At 40.0% G+C, this 24086-nt stretch overlaps 1 protein-coding gene across 1 annotated transcript; it reads right to left on the reverse strand.

Annotated features, from left to right (window-relative positions):
- Positions 1-23760, reverse strand: SLC22A15 (solute carrier family 22, member 15). The gene is made up of 12 exons (XM_009879949.1): positions 23752-23760; positions 22510-22722; positions 18887-19019; positions 17708-17872; positions 16551-16680; positions 14394-14609; positions 10743-10883; positions 9853-9938; positions 7656-7776; positions 6630-6702; positions 3149-3337; positions 1-93 (listed from the first exon to the last, which is right to left on the reverse strand). Exons 1-12 carry the CDS (start codon positions 23758-23760, stop codon positions 7-9), a joined length of 1563 nt encoding a protein of 520 aa, XP_009878251.1. The 3' UTR covers positions 1-6.
- Positions 23761-24086: the final 326 nt, after the last annotated feature.

The following is a 24086-nucleotide window of genomic DNA, read 5'->3' on the forward strand; positions in this document are numbered from 1 at the left end:
TTTTCACTACTTGATCATATGAGTCTCTTCATTGGCATCATAAAACTCCTCATCTTCACTTCCACTCCCTGCAGAACTGTCTTTGTCTCCAGACTAGAAACAAAAATGAAGTCATTGGTTAGTGCAGAAGCCACTAAATCAATCTCAAAATACATAAGCATGAACCATTACACCTCTGTTGGAATGCTGGTAGAGAAAAAGTAAGAAAAGACAGGTCAAATCACTGTATTAAAACTTTGTAAAAGACATTATGTGAATTAATGTTTCTTTGTGTCCTTTGTTCTTCAAAATTTCAAAGAGATGAGCTTTCTCTGCTCCATCAGTACACTAGAGAATACATGTAGGAGAAAGACCGGCTAGAATGGTTCTGAAGGGATAATCTACTCAGCTTTCTTAATTTAAGTCTAAGGTCCCTACTCTGTGCTGAGCTACCGGAAACAGAGGCTCAGAACACACAGATTACCTTATCAGGTAAAAAGTTTCTCCATCCTGAATTAGTACTTCACCCTGTGGAACATGGGCATTTTCCTGTGCAAGTTTAGTTAAAAAGATCCCCCTGCCATGCTAACTAAAGGTGTTATGGAAAAGGGGAAAAACTTTATCACTTCCTATGTTCAGAAAGTAAACTCCCTATCATAGGCTTACTTACTCCAGCCACGGTTCTTTTAACAACATAACATCATACACCCAACTAAAGTCAGCTATTACAGCTAACCAATTTTTATTTGGCCACTGTAGCGCTTTTCCATAGAACTGATACTGATTAGTACAGTTAAAAAGATTCTCTTGCTAGTTTGAGTATTTAGGATTTTTTTTTTCTGGTATGCTTGCATCCACCCTAAGACTTCTGTCTGCCTAGTCATATGCAAAGCAGGGTGAGAGAGAGGGTGAAAAATAGAAAAGTGGAAATCATGTTCCTCACTGACAGTACCATGCAAGCAAAGTCTACAGCTTTAGATCTGTCTTCAGAGGAGTTCTGCTACAGCAATGTATGTTAACTGCAAAGGAATTTCAAACAGTTTAAGCACTAAGACCTGTCAGAAGATATAAAGCAAATCATGTTATGCTTTTTTCTTCATTTCTAAAATTATTTGAGGAAAGTCAGGCTATCGCTGGATGCTGTCCAACTTGAATATCACATTCACGTATGTTAACAGGGACAAAACCTCCAGTCTGGACAACCATAATGCATGTTATCTTGAAAGTGGTACAAAAGGACAATGGATTCCACAGGGCGAATTCAGGGTACGCCAAATAAATTCTACATCTTTCTTACAGCAGTTTCGTAAGACCTCTCCATGGCCTTGTCTAATAGGTTTAATGTTTAACAGCTTTCCATTTTATCAGCACTTTCTTTGTGAGCTTTAAAATAAAGCCCTAACGTGTCACAGACATTCCAGATAGAACTTCACTGAAGGTACAGGATTACTTCAGGCCTGAACCAAGGACTTTTTTTTTCATTCAGATTCAATAATTTTAATCCATCTGGGGAAAATTGTTCCTGAAGAATGTTCTCAAGTTGTTTTTTTTTTTCTTTTGTGGATCCTGCTCAGGTTGGGATTTAAGCAGCCTGCTGAAGTGCAAGCAGGGAAGATTTAAACCTGAGAGGACTGCTCGACAAAGTGAAGAGTTGTGCAAATACTGATAGATAGACAATACCTGTCACCCCAAAGGGCAATGCTGACCTTACTTGTTTAGAAAGGAAAATAAAAATGCAACTTTTCCCCCTGTAAGTTGTAACACCTGCACTGTTTGCTAGAATTGTTTTTTGTTAGTAAGCCATCTGCACAGTTAAGATGTAATAATGATATAATTACCAAAATAACAGCTGCTGTAAACTTGATGTAAGTGTATGAGATGGATTTGTGCAGCCAGCAAGAATGTGGTGCCATAACACATTATCCAGTATGGTTAAAGATGTTTATAAAATGTGCATGTACAGTAGCTAAAGTATAAAATTATTTGTTACAGGGCTGCCTCTTTCAGCTTTCTTCAAGGGTGGTTTTGTCACTAAACTGTGCTGTCCTGTCAGGAATTATTACAGCTAAAATTGGTAAACAAGGCAACATGTTGAAGCATTTGAAAGGAAGCAACTGTTCCCATTCTAGAAATAGATGTTACTCTGCCTCCTGAGTTCTGTGAAAATAAGCTTATGACTACCTGTTAATCTCAGACTGCTTGACCAAAAATTAATCAAATGAAAGTAAAAGGTGTTATAAAGATCCTGCTTCATGTCAGCCTAACAGGTCAACTAACATTTTTTGAGTTGCCCTTCAAGTCTTCTGACCACTTATTCAATTTTTATTAGTCTATTGATGCTTAAAAATTTGGGACCAGAATTTAAGCATTAAAACCTTAACCAAAATCATGCACCTGCTTCCAGCTCTCTAGCTACTTCTCTCTAAACCCCCTCCATTCACAGAGGAGCAGCCATGTAAGAAAACCTCCATACAAGTGGAAGATGTACGCACCTCAAGAAGTGCCCAGGAGTTTGACAAAATGAAGTATAAAGTGATAGGAAAAAAACAACATTCAAGGAAACCTCACTGAAAAACATGCTGCTGCGACATTTGTTTATGCTTATGCCTGGGAGTTTTGTAGTTTCAACATTTTCAACGAAGCTCATTTCCCAGAATCAACAGTGGACAGATCGGAGACAGATCTATTCAAAGACTCTCTAGGGTAGACCTAACAATTGACATTGCAGAACAGTCAGTGCAGGTCAGGGCAGAGGTACAGCATACTGCCTTTCAGAGCAGTGCTTCACAAACAGACTTGTGTTTTCTTTAACATCTAAGGCTTCTCAAACTTCAATGGCCAGCTTTGCATGAAACATGCTGCAGCAATCCATCTTAGAGATCAAAGAGGCAAAGAGGCACAGACACCACTGAGTCCTTTATTCCAACAGAAAATATCGTATGCTTTTGGCCTTGAAGGGATGTGTTAATGCAGTTATGTTTCAGCCTGCATTTCCAGACAACATTTCAGACGTGATGGTAAGGTTACTAAACTATCTTCTGTATCTGCTTGGGGCCTATCCTCTACAGGCCAAGAATCACTATCCTAATCTATTTAGAGTGACATATTCAAACCGACAGCTGAAATAAACACAACAGAAAAGTACTAGGAAAAAAATATATGAATATACCTGTGAGCCATCTAGGGCTTGCAATGACATGGCTTCATCACCCAGCCTCCAGTATGAGCATACCTGCAGGTCTGAAATAGTTTCTAGCAAAGGGCTGTTTAAGGTCTCTGGCAACAATAGACTTAAGAGCCCAGACAAAAGACCAGTCGCTCCAAACACAATGTAAGGCAGAGACCACTGTACAGATTTCTGGAAAAAAGAACAGAGAAAGTGAGGTAGAGGTTGCTTCCCTCTACTTCATACTTCATATTAAAGCACTTAACCATTCCACCTGGCAAGTGTTTGTGTACATATTTAGCATAAAAGTTACAAATTCTGGGGGTTTTTTAACCAATATTCTCATTTGTATCTTATCAATACTATTAGATCCACACAGATTTGGGGATGGACTTTAAAAGAAATGCCTGTGTGGAATGCATACTCAATTCTTGTCAGTGACACGTACTTTTTAACAAACACAACATCACTTTGTAGTAGGGAAGACATATCACAATAATCACAGACATGCTGGTTGGAAGAGATCTCTTGAGGTCATCAAGGCCAACCACCTACTCTAAGCACAACTAGTCAACACTAGACCAGGTCATTCATAGCTTTGTGTAACCAAGTATTGAAAAGGCTCCAAGCACAGAGATTTCCCAAGCCCCCACTCCGAGCCCTGTTCCAGGGCTGCATTAAGCCTCTCAAAAATGGTATTTTCCAAATTTCCTATCTAACCCCCAAACCAAAATTTGTGGCCCTTGACCCCTGCTGGGAAGATCAAAGGTGCAATATTCCCTCAGGCTTTCATCTGAAGCCATGTGCTCTAGGCCCCTGACCATCTCGGTTACCCTCCACTGGACTCTCCCAGATTTTTCAACATCCCAACATTCCCAGGAGGGAATTTAATCTATGGGCCACATACTGAATTTGGCCTGATGTAGTTCACTGTGAAGTTTGCCCGTTTGTGATGAGAGGACAGTGCTGGCTGGTCATCCACTGTCATACCCGGATCTCTTCCAGCAAGGCTGCTACTCAGCCAATTGGTTCCTAGCCTGTACTATGTAATTAGTCCACACCAGAAACAGAATTTTATTCTTCTTGTTGGCCTTCATGGGATTTCTGTTGGCCCAAAAGGTCACAGTGGACTCAAGACCTACCCTTTGGTGTGTCAATCACTCCTTATTTTGCATCCTCTAAAAATACGAGGAGGATGTATTCGGTCTTATCTTCCACTTGTCACTAGCCACCAAATACTGAGCCTGTCACTATCCCTCTGAGCACGGTGGTCCATAAAACATTCAAATCTAGTATTCCTTTCATCCAGGATACAAACATTCCAAACAAGAATGCTGTGGGACAATGTCAAAAGCTTTACAAAAGCCTTTCCTCATCTCCTCCCTTTCCTTATCTGTATTACCTTCTGTGATGAAATGCCTATGAAATGGCCATCAAATCAAACTGGCTGAGAATTAATTGTCCTTAGTAAATCCAAGTTCACTGATCCTGATTGCCTTCTTGGCCTTCACATGCTCAGAAACAGACTCCGAGAGGTCATGTCCCATGATCTTCCCAGAGACTGAATTTGAGATGCTCAGTCTGGATCTGCTTTCTGACCTTAAAGATGCACATAGCATTAGCTTTTTTTCCCCATGTTTATCAGTCACCTTTCAATGGTTTATCACAGGTGATGGACAATTGCCTCACTATCACAACCAGCTTCTTCACCACCTCTTAGGGAATCCTATCCCATAGAATGGAAAGTTTTCAGCTTTAAGTGTTCTTGAACCTACTGCTCCTCCACTATTTGCTGGCCCTCTGCTTCCACAACCGTGCTGATATGCACAGAGTCTTGGGGTCAGGCTTTGTCTATGAAGACTAAAGCAAAAGTGTTAAGTATTTCAGCTTACTCCATCTCATCCACCAATAGGATGTCCATCCCATTCAACAACAGGCTAAACATTTTCTCTAAATTTCCTTTAGCTGATGGATTCCCTATTTATGCTCCTTGCTAGTTTTAGCTTTAACTGAGCTTTGGCCTTCCTGTCATCACCCCGACAGCCTAAGCAATGTTTATACTCCTCCTCTGATGACTGTCCCTGTTTTCACATGGCTTGTTACAAGCAAAACTGCACAGGGGAAGGTGCGTGCAAAACTATGAGTCATCTACAATATAGGTCCAAAAGGTGTCCATTCACTTGCAGATGACCAGTACAGCAGGCTCATTGAAAAAAAATAGGCAAAAGTTTAGCTGCTTGTTTCAAAAACTCACTTTGTATAGTAAAGAGCAATTCTAAATTAAGAAAATAACAGGCTGTGATCAAATACCAGAGCAACATTTCATTTATCTCAGCAATTAACTTTTACCATTCCCACCCTTTTTATAAGATCCCCAGATGGGGATCTTATAAAAAGATTTAAGTAGTTGAAGAAATTCCAAAACACAGAAATACTTAATTCTTTCCTCAAATCAATGTTCACTTGCTATTTAAACAGAGCTATTTTCACTTCCATGGGACCCCTTCAAATATGATGATCCAAGATTTGCATCTCCTGCAGTGCCAAACCTCTGCTAGATATAACATAATGGATGCTGCAACTGCCTATTAAATCTACCTGGGAGATCTGCACCAGTCTTGGCTTTGCCTCTTGTACCCCAGAGGTGCTTGCACTCTCAACTACCCAATGTTTCATTCTGCAGATTAAAAGGCTCACTGTGTTCATCTGCCCTTTTGCTAGCCCTCTGCCTGACATAACAAGATGGCAAATGGCAGAGAGGAAAGTTATTCCACATGAAATGTGTCACATTAAAGGAACTGTTACTTGACCTCAGCAAGCAGCTGGTGTGAAAAACTGGCACACTCTTTTACCTGCATACACATAAAACTAAGAACACAGAGGAAAATAATGGCATCAATCCCATGTTTCATTCTTAAGAATTTTGAGTTGCCTTGACAGACTGCTGTGAAGTTTGTGCTCTAAAGCCTTACAGGCATATCAGGTCTCCACATAATCATCTTTGTTCATTGCAAGATACATCACTTTGCTGATAATTATAATCCATGGACATTCAATGAAGTACACTGACAGTAAAACTAATACATTCTCAGAAATATGAGTTATAGAGCCCATATGCTTTATCTTGATGCAGTAGATCTTTTAACTATGTGGGTTTTTTTGCTCTTGCTCGCTTAGGGTTTAAAATTGGGTATCACCATCTTGGTATTTTGAAATTACTGTATTGCTAAAGTCCACTAGCTAAGTCCCAAAATTCTTACAGGGCTAAAACACCTTCTGAACTAAAAAACTGTTGAGTTTTTGTCTAATCCCACAGATTATATTGCAATGCCTTTGATGTACCATGATACTATTAAGAAATGCAATTTACATATCTTAGTTTATATACATAACTTATCCAAAATTTATCAAAACCTCTGTAAGCCTCTGATAGATCAGAGCCACAAAACAAAAATATACATAACAGTGAGAAGTTCAGACAAACCAATGAAGGGACGAAAGGAGCAATGATTCCACCAACACGGGAAAACATGGAGCAGGCACCCATTCCAACATTCCTAAGAAAACAAAAATCATTAATCAGTGACATTTGCACAGGAGAAAATATGACTTTTGAAAAGTGCCATTAAGCAAGGAAAAACAAATTTCAGGCATGACCCTGACCACATTAACTGGCAAAGAAAAGTCAAACGTAACTGAAAGCATCCCAAGACAGGAATTAAAATATATGCTTTGTGCTTAAAGAGAAGTAAAAATCCCCCCTATGTTAAGAATTCCAACATACATACCCACATAGAGAGGCAAAAAAAGTGTGATTTCAGTTAACGTGTCTTGTCTCTGCCTGAAACTTTGGCTAAATTCCTTTATCTAAATCCTATTTATCAGCAGATTTGCCCACTCATGAAAACCGTAACAGTATAGTTTCACTGGTGGCCGATCATCAACAATATTACTTGGTTAAAATATTTATTAAAAATTGCACCCATAGGATAGATGCATTTGTCTGCTCTGTCAGCACAAGCACAGGGTACTTTTGCCTCTAGCAAGTGAAACCTTACTGTTGCTTACATATCGCCTACAAAGCATCAAGCTACTTTTACAGAGCTTACTGACCAGTCACCTTCAGTGTTGCTGGTTAGGCAAGTATGAATGTTTAATAGAGTTGTCTGGTTTATAATGCACTGAAAGTTACAGATATCACTCATTAAAGAAATATCAGCAATACTAATGTTATCCTCATTAGTGGAGAAAGGGCTTAGAGCATAACAAGCAGCCAAAGGACTATTTTACAGTTTAAAGAATATGGTTAGTCTGAAGAGAACACTGCAAATTTGAGGGAAGAGGAAGTGAGAAGAGGATAAGGGAAGAAACTTAGCATATAAAACTACAGATAATCATTATATGTAACTGAAAATCTCAAATGAAAAGGTACAGTTAATAGCAAAAAGTAATAAGTAAAAGGCGATCAGATAAGAGAAGCAGAAAAATGAAGACCTTAAAATTGTGTTACCTGATCACTGTGGGATAAAGTTCTGATGTGTAGATGTAGACAATGTTAAACGCAGCACTGATTGTCAGTTTCCCCAGTAAAGACAGAGAGCGACTATTCACTACTGCAAACACTCCAGTATCTGATAGAGAAAATGTGATCCTTGTAAGACTTTCAAGCACTCAAATACATCTCCTCAATCATTTTAATCGCACAACAGTATGGACTGAAAAGGAATCCACTGAGGAATCTGCTATGACAGCCAAGCGTATTTCTATTAAAAGACAGTACTTATCAGAGGTGATCTGTACCTTCAGGAGAACTCTCAAAACTCAGGAGGATCCAAGGAGCCTTCTTTTAGACAGCGATTGCAGAAATCATCTAACATAATTTATATTCTGTGTCTACAGATTTACTACCTTTATCTGTGCAATCAAATTTGTACAAAGAGGAAAACTTTCCACATAAAACACTGAAAAAATAACTGAAAAAAAATGATTTTAAGTTTACGGCAAACTTGCTACTAGCCCAAAATTGTTTCCACTGTATTCAATATAATCCAATAGAAAAAGACTGGGTTAAGTGACTGAACAGTCCCAGAGACTACAGAGTGGAACTATTGCTCAATATCAGAAATAAAAAAGAAACTGAGTTTTCCTCTCCTTGTCCTCAGTGTTATGGTAAGTGACACCTTTAAAGCACTAAAACCTGCATTAAGCCTCTACTAGAGCATCAAATTTTAGAAGGGTAAGATAAAAATCCTGTAAACATAGCAAAAGCTGAAATTAAAACTCACCATTTTCTGAGTCTACCACTAACAAAATACTAAACTAATTCTGTTGGTAAGTTGAAGAAAAGAATAACGGATACATTTTTCAAAAGTAAGCAAGTTCTTTTAGTAACAAGAGCCCTATTCGGTGTCAATTCCATAGTAAGATACTGTGCTTCTAACATCATTACTTTAGAAGAAAAACAAGGCAGGAAGACGCAGAACTATAACAAATATCCCATCCAGCTCAGTTTTGTCAGAATGGCCAATGCTTATTTGCTTATACCAGGCACATCAGAACACACATTAAACGCCTACCAAGGAAGGCTACAGCAGAAGCCATTACTGCTTTGAACAAGTCACGCCTAGTAGAGATAGGAGCTTACTTCTGATCAGTTAGCCATTTCACTTCCTAAGTTACTTTGCTCCTGGCAGTTCAGCACAGAGCTGATTTCCAGGGGTCTTGAAGTTGTATCCTTTGAAATTCTCTTTCTCTCACTTGTTATACTTGCACTGATATGCAAACGCTACTCGATGACTGGTACCAGCCTAACCAGAATATAAGTGTCTGGGCTCTAGTATCTGGAATACTTCTGGAAACTTCAGTTGCACCCCTTTAAAAAAGTTTTACCTAGTAGATTCATTGTCACCTAGAGCAACTTACGCATACTCTCCTCATAAATGTTTAATCTTTTTGAATCATGTTCCAAATGTTTGAAGCATTTTCTCTCCTTATGACAGGTGTTATGCATGCACAAATCTTACAAGCCGAGATGAATTTATGTACCTAGTTTTCAACAGAAAAAATTGCTCACTGTACAATTTTGTTTCTATCATTTTGAAAAACAGCTGAAAATAAAGAAATGAACATTAGTGTGTCTTTGCAAAACACACATTTCACTGTGCATCTTCACCCTTGCTTCAGAAGATTTTCAGAATGCTCTCTGAACATAAGTTATGTGGCCACAGTACGAATACCAAAATCAAACCAGACTTGAACATTACAGACCAGTAAGGAAAAAATGGAAACTTGCCCCAAGATTTAATTCTTAGGATCTTTTGACATTGGTCTTTCACTCGGAGAGATACATATAAGTTTCATGGGTACTACTTAAACTGACCTATCACTTGGCTAATGGAGATACCCCAAGAGACATCGTTCTTTGGGATTCAGTCAGAAACACTGGAAAAGAGTGACTGATGTGATCAGAAGTAAAGGGCAGAATCCAAAGACTGAAGTTCAAATCCAAGCCTTTCTAGCAAGCTTTCCTTAGGGTCTTAGGAAGGTTGCCGCTTACCCTTTCTGTGAGTTACCTCCTCTGGCTTCATAAATTGAGACTCGCATGTGGTATAAGCCTTATCTACTGGCAGCGAACAAATTCTTAGGGTCTAGGATGCTGCGTTTACAACTTCTTAACATACACTCCAGAAACAAAAGTAAATATTTACCTTTCTTTTTAGGAAGAAACATGACAATAAGACAAGCCAATCCTCCCAGGAACAGAAATGCACTCAATGTTCGCTTCCGACCAAACCTGATGTGCAAGGATAACAAAGCTTTATTCTGCATTAGAGCTGTAGTTTGCAGAGCAATGAGTCCTCTAAATTCACGTTGCCTCTTTATTTGCAGTTGGAAATTCTGAATGCCATCTCTCACAAATGCTTCCTCTCACACTGTTTTTAAACAAGCTTCTACTGCACTCTTAACATGAGCATCAAGAAGTCTTTATGCAGTGGCTGACAATTTCTAGGATTTTGATTTGCTTCCCACTGTGCGTGCACGTTTGTAAAACTCCTCAGGAGACACGTAGAGAAGAGACTGGGAGGTGAATTCTACAAAAAGTGAAAGACATTGTCCAGAGTATCATGGGTCAGGAAAAGGCTAAATACCTGAACCAACAGCTCTGCTCACATACTAGTGCACACCGCAGCTACTACACGAAACCACACAGCTTCAGTTGAGTTTAGTTGCAACAGCTTCGACGTGAGAATGGGGACTACAGACAGAGGTAGGAAGAATGCCATCTTGTGTTAGCATGGAGTCAGCACAGCTAGGTTCGATGGATAAGGCCAATCTTACCTGAGCCAAATTTAGACAGCTCATTAGTAAGTGAGCTACTGAGAACAAGTTAAACTGTTGTTATTTGAAATAAAGATATATTAATGGCACTTTCAAATAAAAATGCATTTCCCAGGATAATATAACGAAGTAGTTACATTGAAGCAGGAAGCCCCACACAACAGATAGAAGCTAGGAGACGCAATATACAGGAAACCTATTTTTGAGAACAATTGTAACAAAACAAAACCCTGAATGGGTCAATAAATTTCATACTTACCATTTTTGGTTAATCAAGTAAATACAGATTGGGTACGCTGGGATTTCTATCAACCCTGAAAGGGCTAAATTGGCATAAATACTTCCACCTAAGTCACCCACATTAAGGGTAAGACCATAGTAAACCAAGCTGCACACAAACCTGCAAAAGACAGAAAAAGAGTGAAATCAAGGGCTGCTGCTTTGCCTGCCAAATCAAAGCATTAGTCTAGCACAATACACTATAAACTATATTTAGTGTTTCAGAAAACAGGCCTAAAATGTTTCTCTGCAAGTGTATGGTGCTTTCTAGGTAGAGAAACCATTTTGTCTCTGCACAGACCCAATTCCTGACTTATTACTCAGTTAAGCTTAAGACTACACTTAAGAATAATGTGCATAAAGCAGAATAAAGTTAAAATATGATCGTGATTATATTATTTGACTTGAGCAATGTTTTTATCCTTTTTGTTTTTATCAGGTTTCACTTTAGTCCATACTTCTCCAATTGTGTATAAACCCTTTCTCAAACAGTTCAGATAAAACTGGACTAGGGTGTAGAAATTAAAAGAAGGCAGAAGTGTTATTCTCCAGTTCTGATTTTTTACTTTCCGTTTGCAACCCTGACTGGCTATCTTCTTTATAGAGACATAAGGAACGGGTCAGTAATTCACTCTGCAAGAAATCAGCAGTTCTCATTTAGGGAACAGAAAAATCAACTATTCTACATCAAGCATTTGGAAAAGCAACAGGAAAACAGCTCTGTGTTGTCTGATGAAAATATAATGCCATTCGTTTTTTTCTTAATCAATACATATTCCTCAAATATACGTATTATAAAAGCAACTGTATGAACATTAATGCCAGAAGGCTTGTGTAGCATGTCAAACATAAGGTTTATTTCGAAGTGGCAGTAAAAGACCTCACGGCTAGCAGAGTCACCTGAAACAAAATAGGCACTTTTAAAGAGTTAAATTTCTGCTAGTGGCTAGAGGTAGTTCCTGCTCCCTGTTCCCATCATGGGTTCCTACTCCTTACCAGAGCAACTGCTAGCACTGGCAGCACTTTCTCTTAAAATAAACTTCACAGAATCACAGAATGGTTAGGGTTGGAAGGGACCTCTGGAGATCATCTAGTCCAACCCCCTTGCCAGAGCAGGGTCACCTACAGCATATTGCACAGGACAGCGTCCAGGCGGGTTTTGAATGTCTCCAGATTGGGAGACTCCACCACCTCTCTGGGCAGCCTGTTCCAGTGCTCCACTACCCTCAAAGTAAAGAAGTCCCTCCTCGTGTTAAGATGGAACTTCCTATGTTCAAGTTTATGCCCATTACGCCTCGTCCTATCACTGGGCGCCACTGAAAAAAAGACTGCTCCCATCCCCCTGGCATCCTCCCATTAAGTATTTGTATGTATTAATAAGATCCCCCCTCAATCTTCTTTTCTCTAGACTAAAGAGACCCAAGTCCCTCAGCCTTTCCTCATAAGAAAGGTGCTCCAGTCCCCTAATCATCTTTGTTGCCCTTTGCTGGACCCTCTCCAGCAGTTCCCTGTCTTTCTTGAACTGGGGAGCCCAGAACTGGACACAGTACTCCAGATGCGGTCTCACCAGGGCAGAGTAGAGGGGGAGGATGACCTCCCTCGACCTGCTGGCCACACTCTTCTTGATGCACCCCAGGATGCCATTCGCCTTCTTGGCCGCCAGGGCACATTGCTGGCTCATGGTCATCCTGTTGTCCACCAGGACTCCCAGGTCCCTCTCCACAGAGCTGCTCTCCAGGAGGTCAGCCCCCAACCTGTACTGGTGCATGGGGTTATTCCTCCCCAGGTGCAGTACCCTACACTTACCCTTGTTGAACTTCATAAGGTTTCTTTCTGCCCAACTCTCCAGCCTGGCGAGGTCACGCTGTAAGGCAGCACAGCCTTCTGGCGTGTCAGCCACTCCTCCCAGTTTTGTGTCATCAGCAAACTTGCTGATGGTACACTCTATCCCTTCATCCAGATCATTGATGAATATGTTGAACAAAACTGGGCCCAGTACTGACCCCTGAGGGACACCACTTGTTACTAACCTCCAACTAGACTCTGCGCCACTAACCACAACCCTCTGAGCTCTATCTGTGAGCCAGTTCTCAATCCACCTCACCGTCCATTCATCTAAGCCACACTTCCTAAGCTTTCCTGTGAGGATGATGTGGGAGACAGTGTCGAAAGCCTTGCCAAAGTCAAGGTAGACAACATCCACTGCCCTCCCCTCATCCACCCATCTAGTTACTTTGTCATAGAAGGCTATCAGATTAGTCAGACATGACTTCCCCTTGGTGAATCCATGTTGACTACTTCTGATAATCTTCTTTTCATCCAGGTGCTTTGAGATGACTCCCAGAACAAGCTGCTCCATCATCTTCCCAGGGATGGAGGTGAGGCTGACCGGCCTGTAGTTTCCCGGGTCATCCTTCCTGCCCTTTTTGAAGACTGGAGTGACATTGGCTATCCTCCAGTCCTCAGGCACCTCACCTGTCCTCCAGGACCTTTCAAAGATAATGGAGAGAGGCCCAGCAATGACTTCCCCCAGCTCCCTCAGCACCCGAGGGTGCATCCCATCAGGCCCCATGGATTTATGTATATCCAATTTATCTAACTGATCTTTAACGTGCTCCTTGTCAACCAAGGGATAGTCTTGTTTCCCCCAGACTTTCTCTGTTACCTGCAAAGTCGGGGTCTCACAAGGACTGGCCCGAACAGTGAAGACAGAAGCAAAGAAGGCATTTAGCAACTCCGCCTTCTCTGCATCATCCGTCACCACAGCACCTGTCTCATTCAACAACGGGCCCACATTTTCCCTAGTTTTCCTTTTGTCTCCTATATACTTAAAGAAACCCTTCCTGTTGGCCTTGACATCCCTCGCCAGGTTCAATTCCAAGGCTGCCTTGGCTTTCCTTGTTTCCTCCCTGCATACCCTGACAGCATTCTTGTATTCCTCCCAAGCAGTCAGCCCCTTCTTCCACCTATTGTAAACTCCCTTCTTCCACCTGAGCCTTTTCAGAAGGTCCCTGCTCAGCCATGCAGGTCTCCTTCTCCCCTTGCCTGATTTCTTTCTCTTTGGGATGCACTGATCCTGAGCTTGGAGGAGGTGACGCTTAAATAGCAGTCAGCTCTCTAGAGCCCCCTTACCCTCTAGAGCCCTTTCCCATGGGACTTGCCCAAGCAATTCTTTGAAACGATCAAATTTAGCCCTCCTGTTAGACAAGGTAGGCCACCCACTTGCTAATGGGCTCCTTACACACAAAAAGAATAACCCATGTGAATGAAAGTACTGACACATAGCACTGGGCCAAAGAGGGGGACAGCATGACTAACCTCAGCAGCCTTTGAGGGTCAGAAAGGAGATAGTTCTCAACTATTTTGAGACTCAAAAAGCATGACAGAAACGCAAAGATAAAACACCTCAGAACTAGACTGTAAAAATGGTTTCACATTAGAAATGCACCAAGGAAATACCATAATACAAGGACCTTTTTATATGAGGATCCTTTCAATGTACAGTGTCGCCAATAATACAGGCTGAGACTAAGTACAATCTGCAGGATAAGCCAATTCTCAGCAACATGTTCTCTCAAAGACTTAAAGAGGCAACAGTAGCACAGCTGGGCCTACAATGTATTTCAAGTACCAGGTAAACATCATGATCAAGGTGCGTCCCAAGAGAATCTTATATCGGAACAGATCCAAGAAGCTGCCAGCCTCTCTGCAGCTCCTCTCTGCCGGGAGTTTTAATGAAAAAGTGCACTTCTGCTTGCGGTTCCTCTTTGCAATGAGGTAGAGGGCATCTTCTGCTTCATTCAGCCGGCCTTGTGAATAGAGCCAGCGAGGGGACTCTGGAATGAATCTGAAACACATGTACATACACAGTCAGCTTTAGGGCTTTTCTCTTCTATAAGGCTGGACTTGTCTATGGAAATAAGGCTGAAATACATTTCAGTATAACAAAGATTTTTTCAAACAACCCTTCAAGTATAGGATTCTCTTACTGAAATGGAGACAAAGCATGTTAAAAGGAAAGAGAATGTAAGTCATATGTAATTTAGACACCAAGAAATTATGTTGAGTATATACATATATATATACACACACACAGAGTGTACTACAAATTACAGGATCATTAAGACTCTCTTTTAGGAGAATTCAGAATTAGGGTGGCATCATATTACTACAAGTAACCACAGGATGTTTTTTTAACACTAACTAGTTGCGTTCTGTTCCTCATTTTCCAACTTATTCCCAAATTCTCTCCTTTAGACAGGAAGGCAGAAAGCTGCACAAAGGTCATGCTCTTGCTCCCCATGTGCACTGTCCACTTGATAGACCTATAACTCCAATACAGTCTAAAAAACAAGTCATCTTCTATTACTTTCAGATTCCCAAAACTAATTTAAACTTTAGCCTTTTGCCAGGAGCTTTTTAAGATTTTTGCCTCTGACCAGAGGTGACATTTTTCCTTGAAATTTAAAGGAAAGTGATTCTGTGGTTTTATAAAAGAAAAGAGCTTAGAAAGGAACATGTTTTCTTCCCCGTGATAAAAAAAAAATCTGATAGCATTTTCTGGCACTGAGTAAATTTTAAGCAATGTGGGAGAAAGGTAGTGTGAAATTTAGAATTAAAAAATCCTTTACTACAGTAAGATAGGCCTCTGAGCATAGCTCTGAAGTCCCAAGCATAAAGCACTTAAAAAAAATTGTACACATCAATCTGAAAAAGTTTTGTTTGTTTTTTTGGTGGTTTTTGGTTTTTTTTTTTTTGCCAAAGGCCCCAAAATCACTTCAAGTTTTGAAATATCATAAGTGCCATCTCTGCTTTTCACATCATGAACAGCCTTTAAGACCTTTCCTTGAAAGGGTGTGTTGACTCTTTAGCAAAGAGCTTTATTCAAAAAGTTAGCTATGGAATTTAAACAGATCTTGGAAGGAAAAAGCCTTATGTTGAAACAGCAGCTAAAGTTACTTTCTTCTTTCAGTTACTGAGATTTTGCTGTCAGAAAGTATATAAGAAAAGAACACACTGCATCATATAGCTTTCAGTGCTGAAGTCCACAAACACAAAATTCCTACCTTAATAAAGAAGCGTTTTTCTTATTTTTCAAATGTGATTGGGAAAGAATAGAAGGAAGCTGCCTATTTTCTCTTTTGCATGTCACCTTTAAGATTGTATGTGCAAGCAATTTTGATCCTGCTCCTTCTGTGTAACCACAATTATAAGAGAAACATCATGTTATCACATAACTGCAAAAACATTTCTGTATCTTAACATGCATATATAGTGTCTTGTAGCATACTAGACAACAGTTTAGATCATCTACATATAGCAGTTAAAGAACAGAATCATAGAATGGTTAGAGTTGGAAGGGACCTTGAAGATCATCTAGTTCCAACCCCCCTGCCATGGGCAGGGACACCTTGTGTTGGATTAGGTTGCTCAAAGCCCCATCCAGCCTGGCCATGAACACTTCAAGGGATGGGATGTGCTTCTACACCACTCTAGAGACTGTTCCCGTCTACAGTAACAATGCATATACAATACAATGTAGACTTACATTTTCAAATACTGCAGAACTGCTATTTAAAGAAAGCACAGAACGCAGGGTGGTAGAGGTTGAGAGAAACACTTTGGTTACACCTTTTCATATCTTCCTAGAAAGGCACCTTGACTTAATTGTTTTGTTTGTTGGTTGGGGTTTTTTTTGGTATGGGTGGTGTTTGTTTTTTGTTTTTTTTTTTCTTTTCTTATTTTTGACCTCTTTCTTGATGAAACTCAGTTTGAAAAAATAACTTACAGAGAAAGAAGAAAGACGACTGTTCCTTCCAGGTTAACGACAACAGCCAGAGTCCTCCAGGAACGAATGAAGTAGCCTAATAAAGCATACTGGGCAATTCCCACAGCAAAGAACAAGCCACCAATAGATCCTAATATACAATTAAAAACAAAACAAAACATTATCACTCTTTTAAAGAACATTATTAACCCTCAACACATGGCATCAGACAGAAATTAACACTTCATAAAGAAAAATTCACTCAGCAATACAGGCAAAACCACAGCTATCTGACCAAAGAACACTCTGTCCTTCACCCACGCAGGGCAGAAGTATTACATCTAATCGCAAAGATCAATACAAGTCCAAAAAGCACCATTCTACAACCTCTACACCCAACAAAGGCCCATAAACAATTAAGTATTGCAATTCCAAATATGTTTCAGCTTTCTACATGTAAACATAAATATTACAAACCATTGGAAAACTGGTATTTTTAGGTATATATAATAGTCATTTGTAGTTCTCGTGATTTGTAAGATATCCTGTTTTAAAACTGTCTCAGTATAGTACTTCCTCGGCACTTGTCACAGACTGGGTCAGTCAGGCCCCCGAGCTGTAATGGTACAATTTATACACATCATACCTGAAGAACAGCTTCAACACTAGCAACCAAGACAGTTAAGGGTATCTGTACCTTTGTCTTAAGTTTAAGGTTGATTACCACATGGGACAAATTTTTTTTTAACATATAGTTGTCTCATCTTCCCATTATATAAAACCACTTTTGATTTCTTTTTGAGAACTGCCAGGAAGAAAGAATTGACATTTAGCACACAAACACTAAGCTCTATTCAGCAGAGTCCAAAATTTTGATGGCTAGAGCTCAGCTATCATGAACCTTGGATGAGCATCTAGTGGTGTAACATTCACAGGGGATGTTTCAACTGGATCTTTGTCAACCTGAGTGATGCAGAAATCTGAATGGCCCCAAGTCATCTACTGTGCTTGCCTGAAGTTAATTTTAAACAAAGCAGGGCTCAAAGACTGTGGTCACACAGATGCTCAAGCAGAGTTAAATTTGCAACTACTATGATGTTAGCTTTGGTGTGTTTCAAGTTGTGTGAGAGACTCAAGTCTATGAATTCCGACAACAAAGATATTGACATAAACTTTACCTGCTAATGCCCAGTAGGCAGTACCCACACACTCGTTCAGTAGAACAAAGGCAACTAGTGACATCCCACCATTCATCATCCCTACCAAGAAGCGAGAGATGGCAAAGAATTCATATGAAGGTGAGAATCCATTTGCAATGGCAAACAAGATGTCTAGGGCAAAACCTGGAAAACAAGGCAAAAGGTGTCATTTCAGAAGAATAGCTAAAGAAAACCAGAAGCATTCAACAGTATCTTTATCGATGTTAGTGGCATTTGCCCTAAGTAATCACAGTCAACAACTACAACACACTGCTACAACACACGGGTTTGGGCAGAAATTTAAGTACCTAAAGTCAGTATCATAAAAGGGGGGACACAAAAGGAGTGGTTTCTGATACATAATATGCAGTACTAACTCTTCAAATCCAGCTCACAGTAGACAATTTTTTCACATATTCAGAACTACTGTCTGGCTCCAGTTAAGATGGCTTGATATTTATCCCCATACAAAAGCCACAGATTAAATATATAACCAGGTATCTTCTCTCATTCTTGGAAAGTAGTCCATACAGACTAAAAGTGAAGCATTACTGGGGGACAGTATATTGGGAGTTTGCACTGCATAGCAGGCCCACATTCATCTGTTTTGAGTGAGGTTGTTCCTTTAAAAAAATAATCCGTTTTTTAATTTTACTGCTTATCCATTGCCACACAACTTTATAAATACATACACAAAACACCAAGTTCCAAATATTGTTTGATCTGGGGACAGTAAAAAAGCTTATGAGCTTTAACACACAATGAGGATCACAAATACATAAAAATTAAATCATGCAGAGATGAGATAAAAAGTGCAACAAATTCCTAGCAGGTTTTACATGCAAGAACACTGCTAACAAATTACTACAAATATTAATTGCAATCTGTGGAGATCCCATGAGCATGACATGCATGAGTGTAAGCCCTTATGCTACAACTCCTAAATCCAAAACACTTTGATTGATCGGTGAAAAGTTAATTTCTTGTCCCTACTTATATCCCTGAAGTATACTGGAAAGACAGAAAAAAAAAAAAACCCAAATCACAGCACATTATTCACTGCTGTGCATCAGATTCTCAGGAGAAACTCTGCTCGTCACTGATCTTCAGAGACACCACACCTCCACTTCGTTCATTTTGTTAGGCAGCAGTGTTTACCTGTGAGATAGACTTTCTTCCTCCCAAAGCGATCTGAGAGCTGGCCAAAGGAGATTGCTCCAACAAACACACCACTGAAGTAGAAAGAACTGGCAGCACTGACTTTGTATGATGTGCTGCCAATTAAAAACCACTGGATGGAGGGGAAAAAAAAAAAAAAAAGGGAGAATTAATCAGAATCCAAGCAGTTCACCAACAGCTAGTAGTTGGAGGGGGATGACACATACTTTAAGGAAGATCAAACTTTGCATAAAGCTCTTAAGCATCACATTGAGTCAGTCAGATAGTCACCAAAACATAATTGCCATCTCCCAGACTCACTGGGTGGTACTAACCAATTGCAAAATTCTGCCACATCATGTGCAGTCTTTGATTCTGAAATCAAGTACAGATCCCTCAGAATATTGTAATTTTTTGCAGTCTTCTCCCATTCTCCCTTCAATTGCCTTTTCTCACATAAATCTATTAGCTTAAACAGACTTAGTCCTGCCTCTTGACACATATCACTGCAGTGTGTAGGCATACTATGCAAAATAAAAATTGCAGTTAATGTTGAAAGATAATCCTGCATATGCTCCTCCTTATGAACTGTCCTGTCTGTCTTGTCACTGAGAAACACTTTGGTAGCATTAGACAGGTTTTCTGGTATTGCAAACACTCATCTTTTTTACAGTCTACTTTGTGTCATTTCCAATTCTTCTCAATTCCAAATAAAACCCTGATCTTCATATGTTTGACTCTTACAGACTTAATGTCTCAGGTTGAACCTGACAGGAAATTCTTTCTCTCACAAAAGTGTAGAATGAAAATATGCCATGCTCTCACTGTTCAAAAGTTATTTCCTTTTGTATTCTAAAAACTCCACATACTGTGTTCTTTTCTTTTTCTACTCCTCTTGCATCTTGAGATAATGTTTCCTATTAGTGACACCCCACTTTTCTTCCTGTGCTGGTAAACTGGTGATTATGTCATTATCCCTGCAATAACACTCTAATCTCCTCCTAATCTTCTCTTCCTCTACCAAAACCCTATTAGATATCCTTTCTAGAAAAGCTTGTATTATTTCAAAGCTTGGTTATAAACTACCTCACCATGAAAACAGAGTCATGCAATTAAACCTCACCAAGATCAGGGAGCTAACAAATCATTCAGAAGCTCCATGAAACTAACTTGCTTACTCTCAGTATAAGCTTCATTTTGAATTGTCACTTTAATCATAGAATCGTAGAATGGTTCAGGTTGGAAAGGACCTTGAAGATCATCGAGTTCCAACCCCCCTGCCATGGGCAGGGACACCTCCCACTAGACCAGGTTGCCCGAGGCCATGTCCAGCCTGGCCTTGATCACCTCCAGGGATGGGGCCTCAACAACCTCTCCAGGCAACCTGTTCCAGCGCCTCACCACCCTCAGAGTGAAAAATTTCTTCCTATTGTTTAATCTAAACCTGCCCTCTTCCAGTTTAAAGCCATTCCCCCTCATCCTATCATTACATGCCCTAGTAAAAAGTCCTTCCCCAGCTCTCCTGTTGGCCCCCTTTAGGTACTGGAAGGCCGCAATAAGATCTCCCCAGAGCCTTCTCTTCTCCAGGCTGAACAGCCCCAAGTCTCTCAGCCTCAGTAGGTAATGTGCTTTATGCGTCAAGACTGACAAAATTCAATTTTGTGGTCCATGTGACCACCAATAAGCTTCTTTAGAATTTAAAAACAATTCCCAGAAACATATATTTGTATAATAACAGCATATGAGACTGATTTTATCTTGAAATAACACGGTCAGTTTATTTTATAAGAGCTACAAGAATCATGCCCTAACTTTTGGCATAAAAATTTAAAAAGCTGCCAACCTTGAAACTCAGTGACATTACATGCTTTCTGAATCATTCAGGGATTAAGGGATAATTTGGTTGTGAAGCAAAATTTGTTCTGAAAATTAATCTCAACAGCTAAGAAGCCCTTTAAAGGTCTCAAGGCTTTTCTCTTCTACGTAAAGCGTGTTACATATATATGCCTGATATTCATAAATCAAGTTTTTTTTTTACATCAGAATATTTCGCACTGTAAATTTGCAATGGTCATGTTATTAGTAAGTGATGCCACAAGATAAGCACAAAAACCATCTTCCTGAAATGTAGAAAAAGCTTCTTTACACATCAGGAACGAAATCAGATAGTGACAGATATTCCCCAAATAATTGTGATATCACTAAAATCTTTGTATTTAGCACATAATTCCACTTCAAAATATATATACACCACACATTCATCTAACAAATTTTGAAAAAAAACCCTGTATTTTAACAGTAGGAAACAGGAGAGGCAACAAGATTTTATACACACGGGCCTTTACTGAGAAGTACGTTAAAGAATTTCAAAGCAGAATCTACATAAGTTGTCTTAGAATTTTTTTTTTAAATTGTATTTTTCAAGTAAACTTCATTCTTTACCTGCATTTCTTACCTACGTAACTAAAATGCAAAAGAACCTTTATAAAATTTATGTCCTAAAACACTGCTAGGCTCTAGAAACATGTCTGACTTGTCAAGTTTAGAATAAAAGATTCTTGGATAAACTAAAAAGCAAAAAAGAAAAAGCCTAGAGAAAGTTTGAAAACCTTACTAAGCTTTAAATAATGCTTAAAGAAACCCACTGTCTATTAGGATCTAAATTTAAATAGTGGCACGAGTACTCACATCTTCTTTATTACTAGAATAAGAAGCCATGCCTGTTGTACACAACGGCTTGGTGCTATTCCAAAGCTGGCAGTTTTTATTAGTATGCTCATAACCAATAAAGTTAACTGCTTTACAGGACTAACTCAGATAGCATTAACGCCTCTGGACAATAGCCATGAAGTATCAAGTGGTACCATGCTTGACTCAACTGTATGGCACTAAACTCAGGTCTTGTAACAGATGCACTCGGACTGGGCTCTTGCACAGAACAATCTGATATTAACAGATACTGAAGGCCCCAGGAAGGGCAGGTGTTGCACACGTCAGTGTGGAATCTGGAATCATTTCTGTAGGGACTGTGTCTAGACCATGAAAGAAGACACTTACAAAACACAGAGGCCACACCAATAAAGCTACGGCTTGTTTTGGGATAGAAAGAGGGGAGTTGCTTTGTCCACCTGACTCCCCAATGCCCATGCCTTCTCCCATATCCGGAGTTGCAAAGGCTGCAGAAGCCACTTCCTCTCCAGTTCCTCCACTGCTTCGCGAACTGCATGATGGATGCACTACGTGCATTTGACCTTAGCAAGGCAATCACAAGAAGTGGCCAGAAAGAGCTCAGGGACCATAAAGGATTTTGAGCACATTAGTACAAAGAATGACAATTGTGGAACCAGGCTGCAGGATCCAATACTAACTTCCACATGGAAAAGGTGGGAAGTTTTGGAGCCATACTTCGGTCAAGATCTGCATAGCAAAACAAAGCTAGTTTTTGCTGCCAGTAAAGATATGAATAGACTACCTGTTGTCTACCTGGAGGTAGCACCTGTTTCATTTGCTAATCAAAACATGCATTAGTATGGGATAAAGCAGCAGTACAACCAGCCCCCTGCAACCGACCCAGTAAGATTTACTGCTCACACACAAGGCAGCAAAACACGTTTCAGACTTACCTCAGAGACTATTGATGTGAAGCTGCTGCTGAAGTGTACGTGCTTATGCACCTCACTGCCATTGGCAGTCAGAAGCCATTCCCCGAAGGCTCTCTGCTCACTCGCTGACTGGTTGCTATGGCTCTGATTAGCTGAGAGCTCTTGGAGATCCCAGTGGTAGGGAGGAGTTGCACCCACCAATGCAATGAGGATGGCTTCAGTGGCCACATAGAGCTGGCATGAAAGACAAAAAATATCAAAGATGATAAACACACATCCAAGCAATGTTTCCCCTGCAGTTGGATCAAATCAGTATTAAAAAATATTCCTATTTTATATTTGCCCTCTACCACTACAAGTTGCCACGCATAGCTCCCGTCTACCAAATATCACACACTAAAGAACAACTTCAACACAGTGGCTCTTGAACTTTCAATCTGTTAATTATTTGAGAGAAAACAAGTTCCCCTCCTGACACCCTTCTCTCAGTCAGAGGCCCCCAACTTCCACACACAGCAAGTACACCTCCTGGATACATGAAGAGTTGTTAGTAGTACTACGGAGACAAAATAAAACTCTTGAATTCAAGTATATTACTCTGCTATATCCTCTCCCTCTACCTGTGGTGTTCATTTCTCTAAGTTGGTATTTGGAATGGATCTCCTCTTCGCTGTTTCATATGTAATATTTCCCAGTTTTAGCAAAATTAATTCTTTCCTATTTTTTTAATCCTCTGTGAACCTTTTTTACTCTTTAAAAAGAGACAGAGGCACACGTGTGAATGTACATATGCATTTTCATATACATACACATTTATACACACACACACACAAAGTCTAAGTACAGTGAATAACAGTTGGCTTTGTTTAGGAAAGAATAAACAAAATTGCTGGAAACTGAGACATTTCAAGTTGTATCTAGAGCTGGGTCACTACTGCTTGCTCAGAACGTTCACAGGCCACTGTGAACAGTCTATGTTGCAACTCCAACTTAAAACCCAGTGTTTTTACACCTGTTGGAACATAGAAGTGCCACAAGTTCTGCAACAGAAGACAGTTAAAGTCCTCGGAGACAAAAGCAGTTGCTGGTAACACCACACAGAAGCCCCACTCTCCAAATAAAACTGCCTCTTGTCTCAAGCCCTCACTGAGGAACAGTAACTCAGCACAGTAGCTCCTGACAAAAAATAAGTAACTAAAAAAACCCACAAAAACCACCAAACAAAACCCAAACAAAAAAGATCCTTTTGCTTCTCCTGCCTACTTCCTCCATACCCCCTCCCCCCCCCAGCCATGTCACTCCATTCCTCAAACTGCACTTCAGACACCTCCTGAATACAATCCTTGCTCTGCTCCCAGCATCTCCTCTGTATATTCTTGGGAATAAGGTACCCGCAGGAGGCGTGTTCTCTCAGAAGGCTGCTACACAAGTAATTCTCAAAACTGGGAAGACAATAGATATGAACAAAAAGCAATTCTGAGGATCTCTGAATTCTGATGCAATCAACACCAGGTAATCCTATACTATTCTGTACAACAGCTGAGCAGTTGGTGTTACACCCAGATCTAAATAAGAATTACTACCCCTGAGTTACTACC

Source organism: Charadrius vociferus, unplaced genomic scaffold (assembly GCF_000708025.1).
Source record: "Charadrius vociferus isolate BGI_N301 unplaced genomic scaffold, ASM70802v2 scaffold162, whole genome shotgun sequence".
In the NCBI taxonomy this organism is placed as follows: Eukaryota; Metazoa; Chordata; class Aves; order Charadriiformes; family Charadriidae; genus Charadrius; species Charadrius vociferus.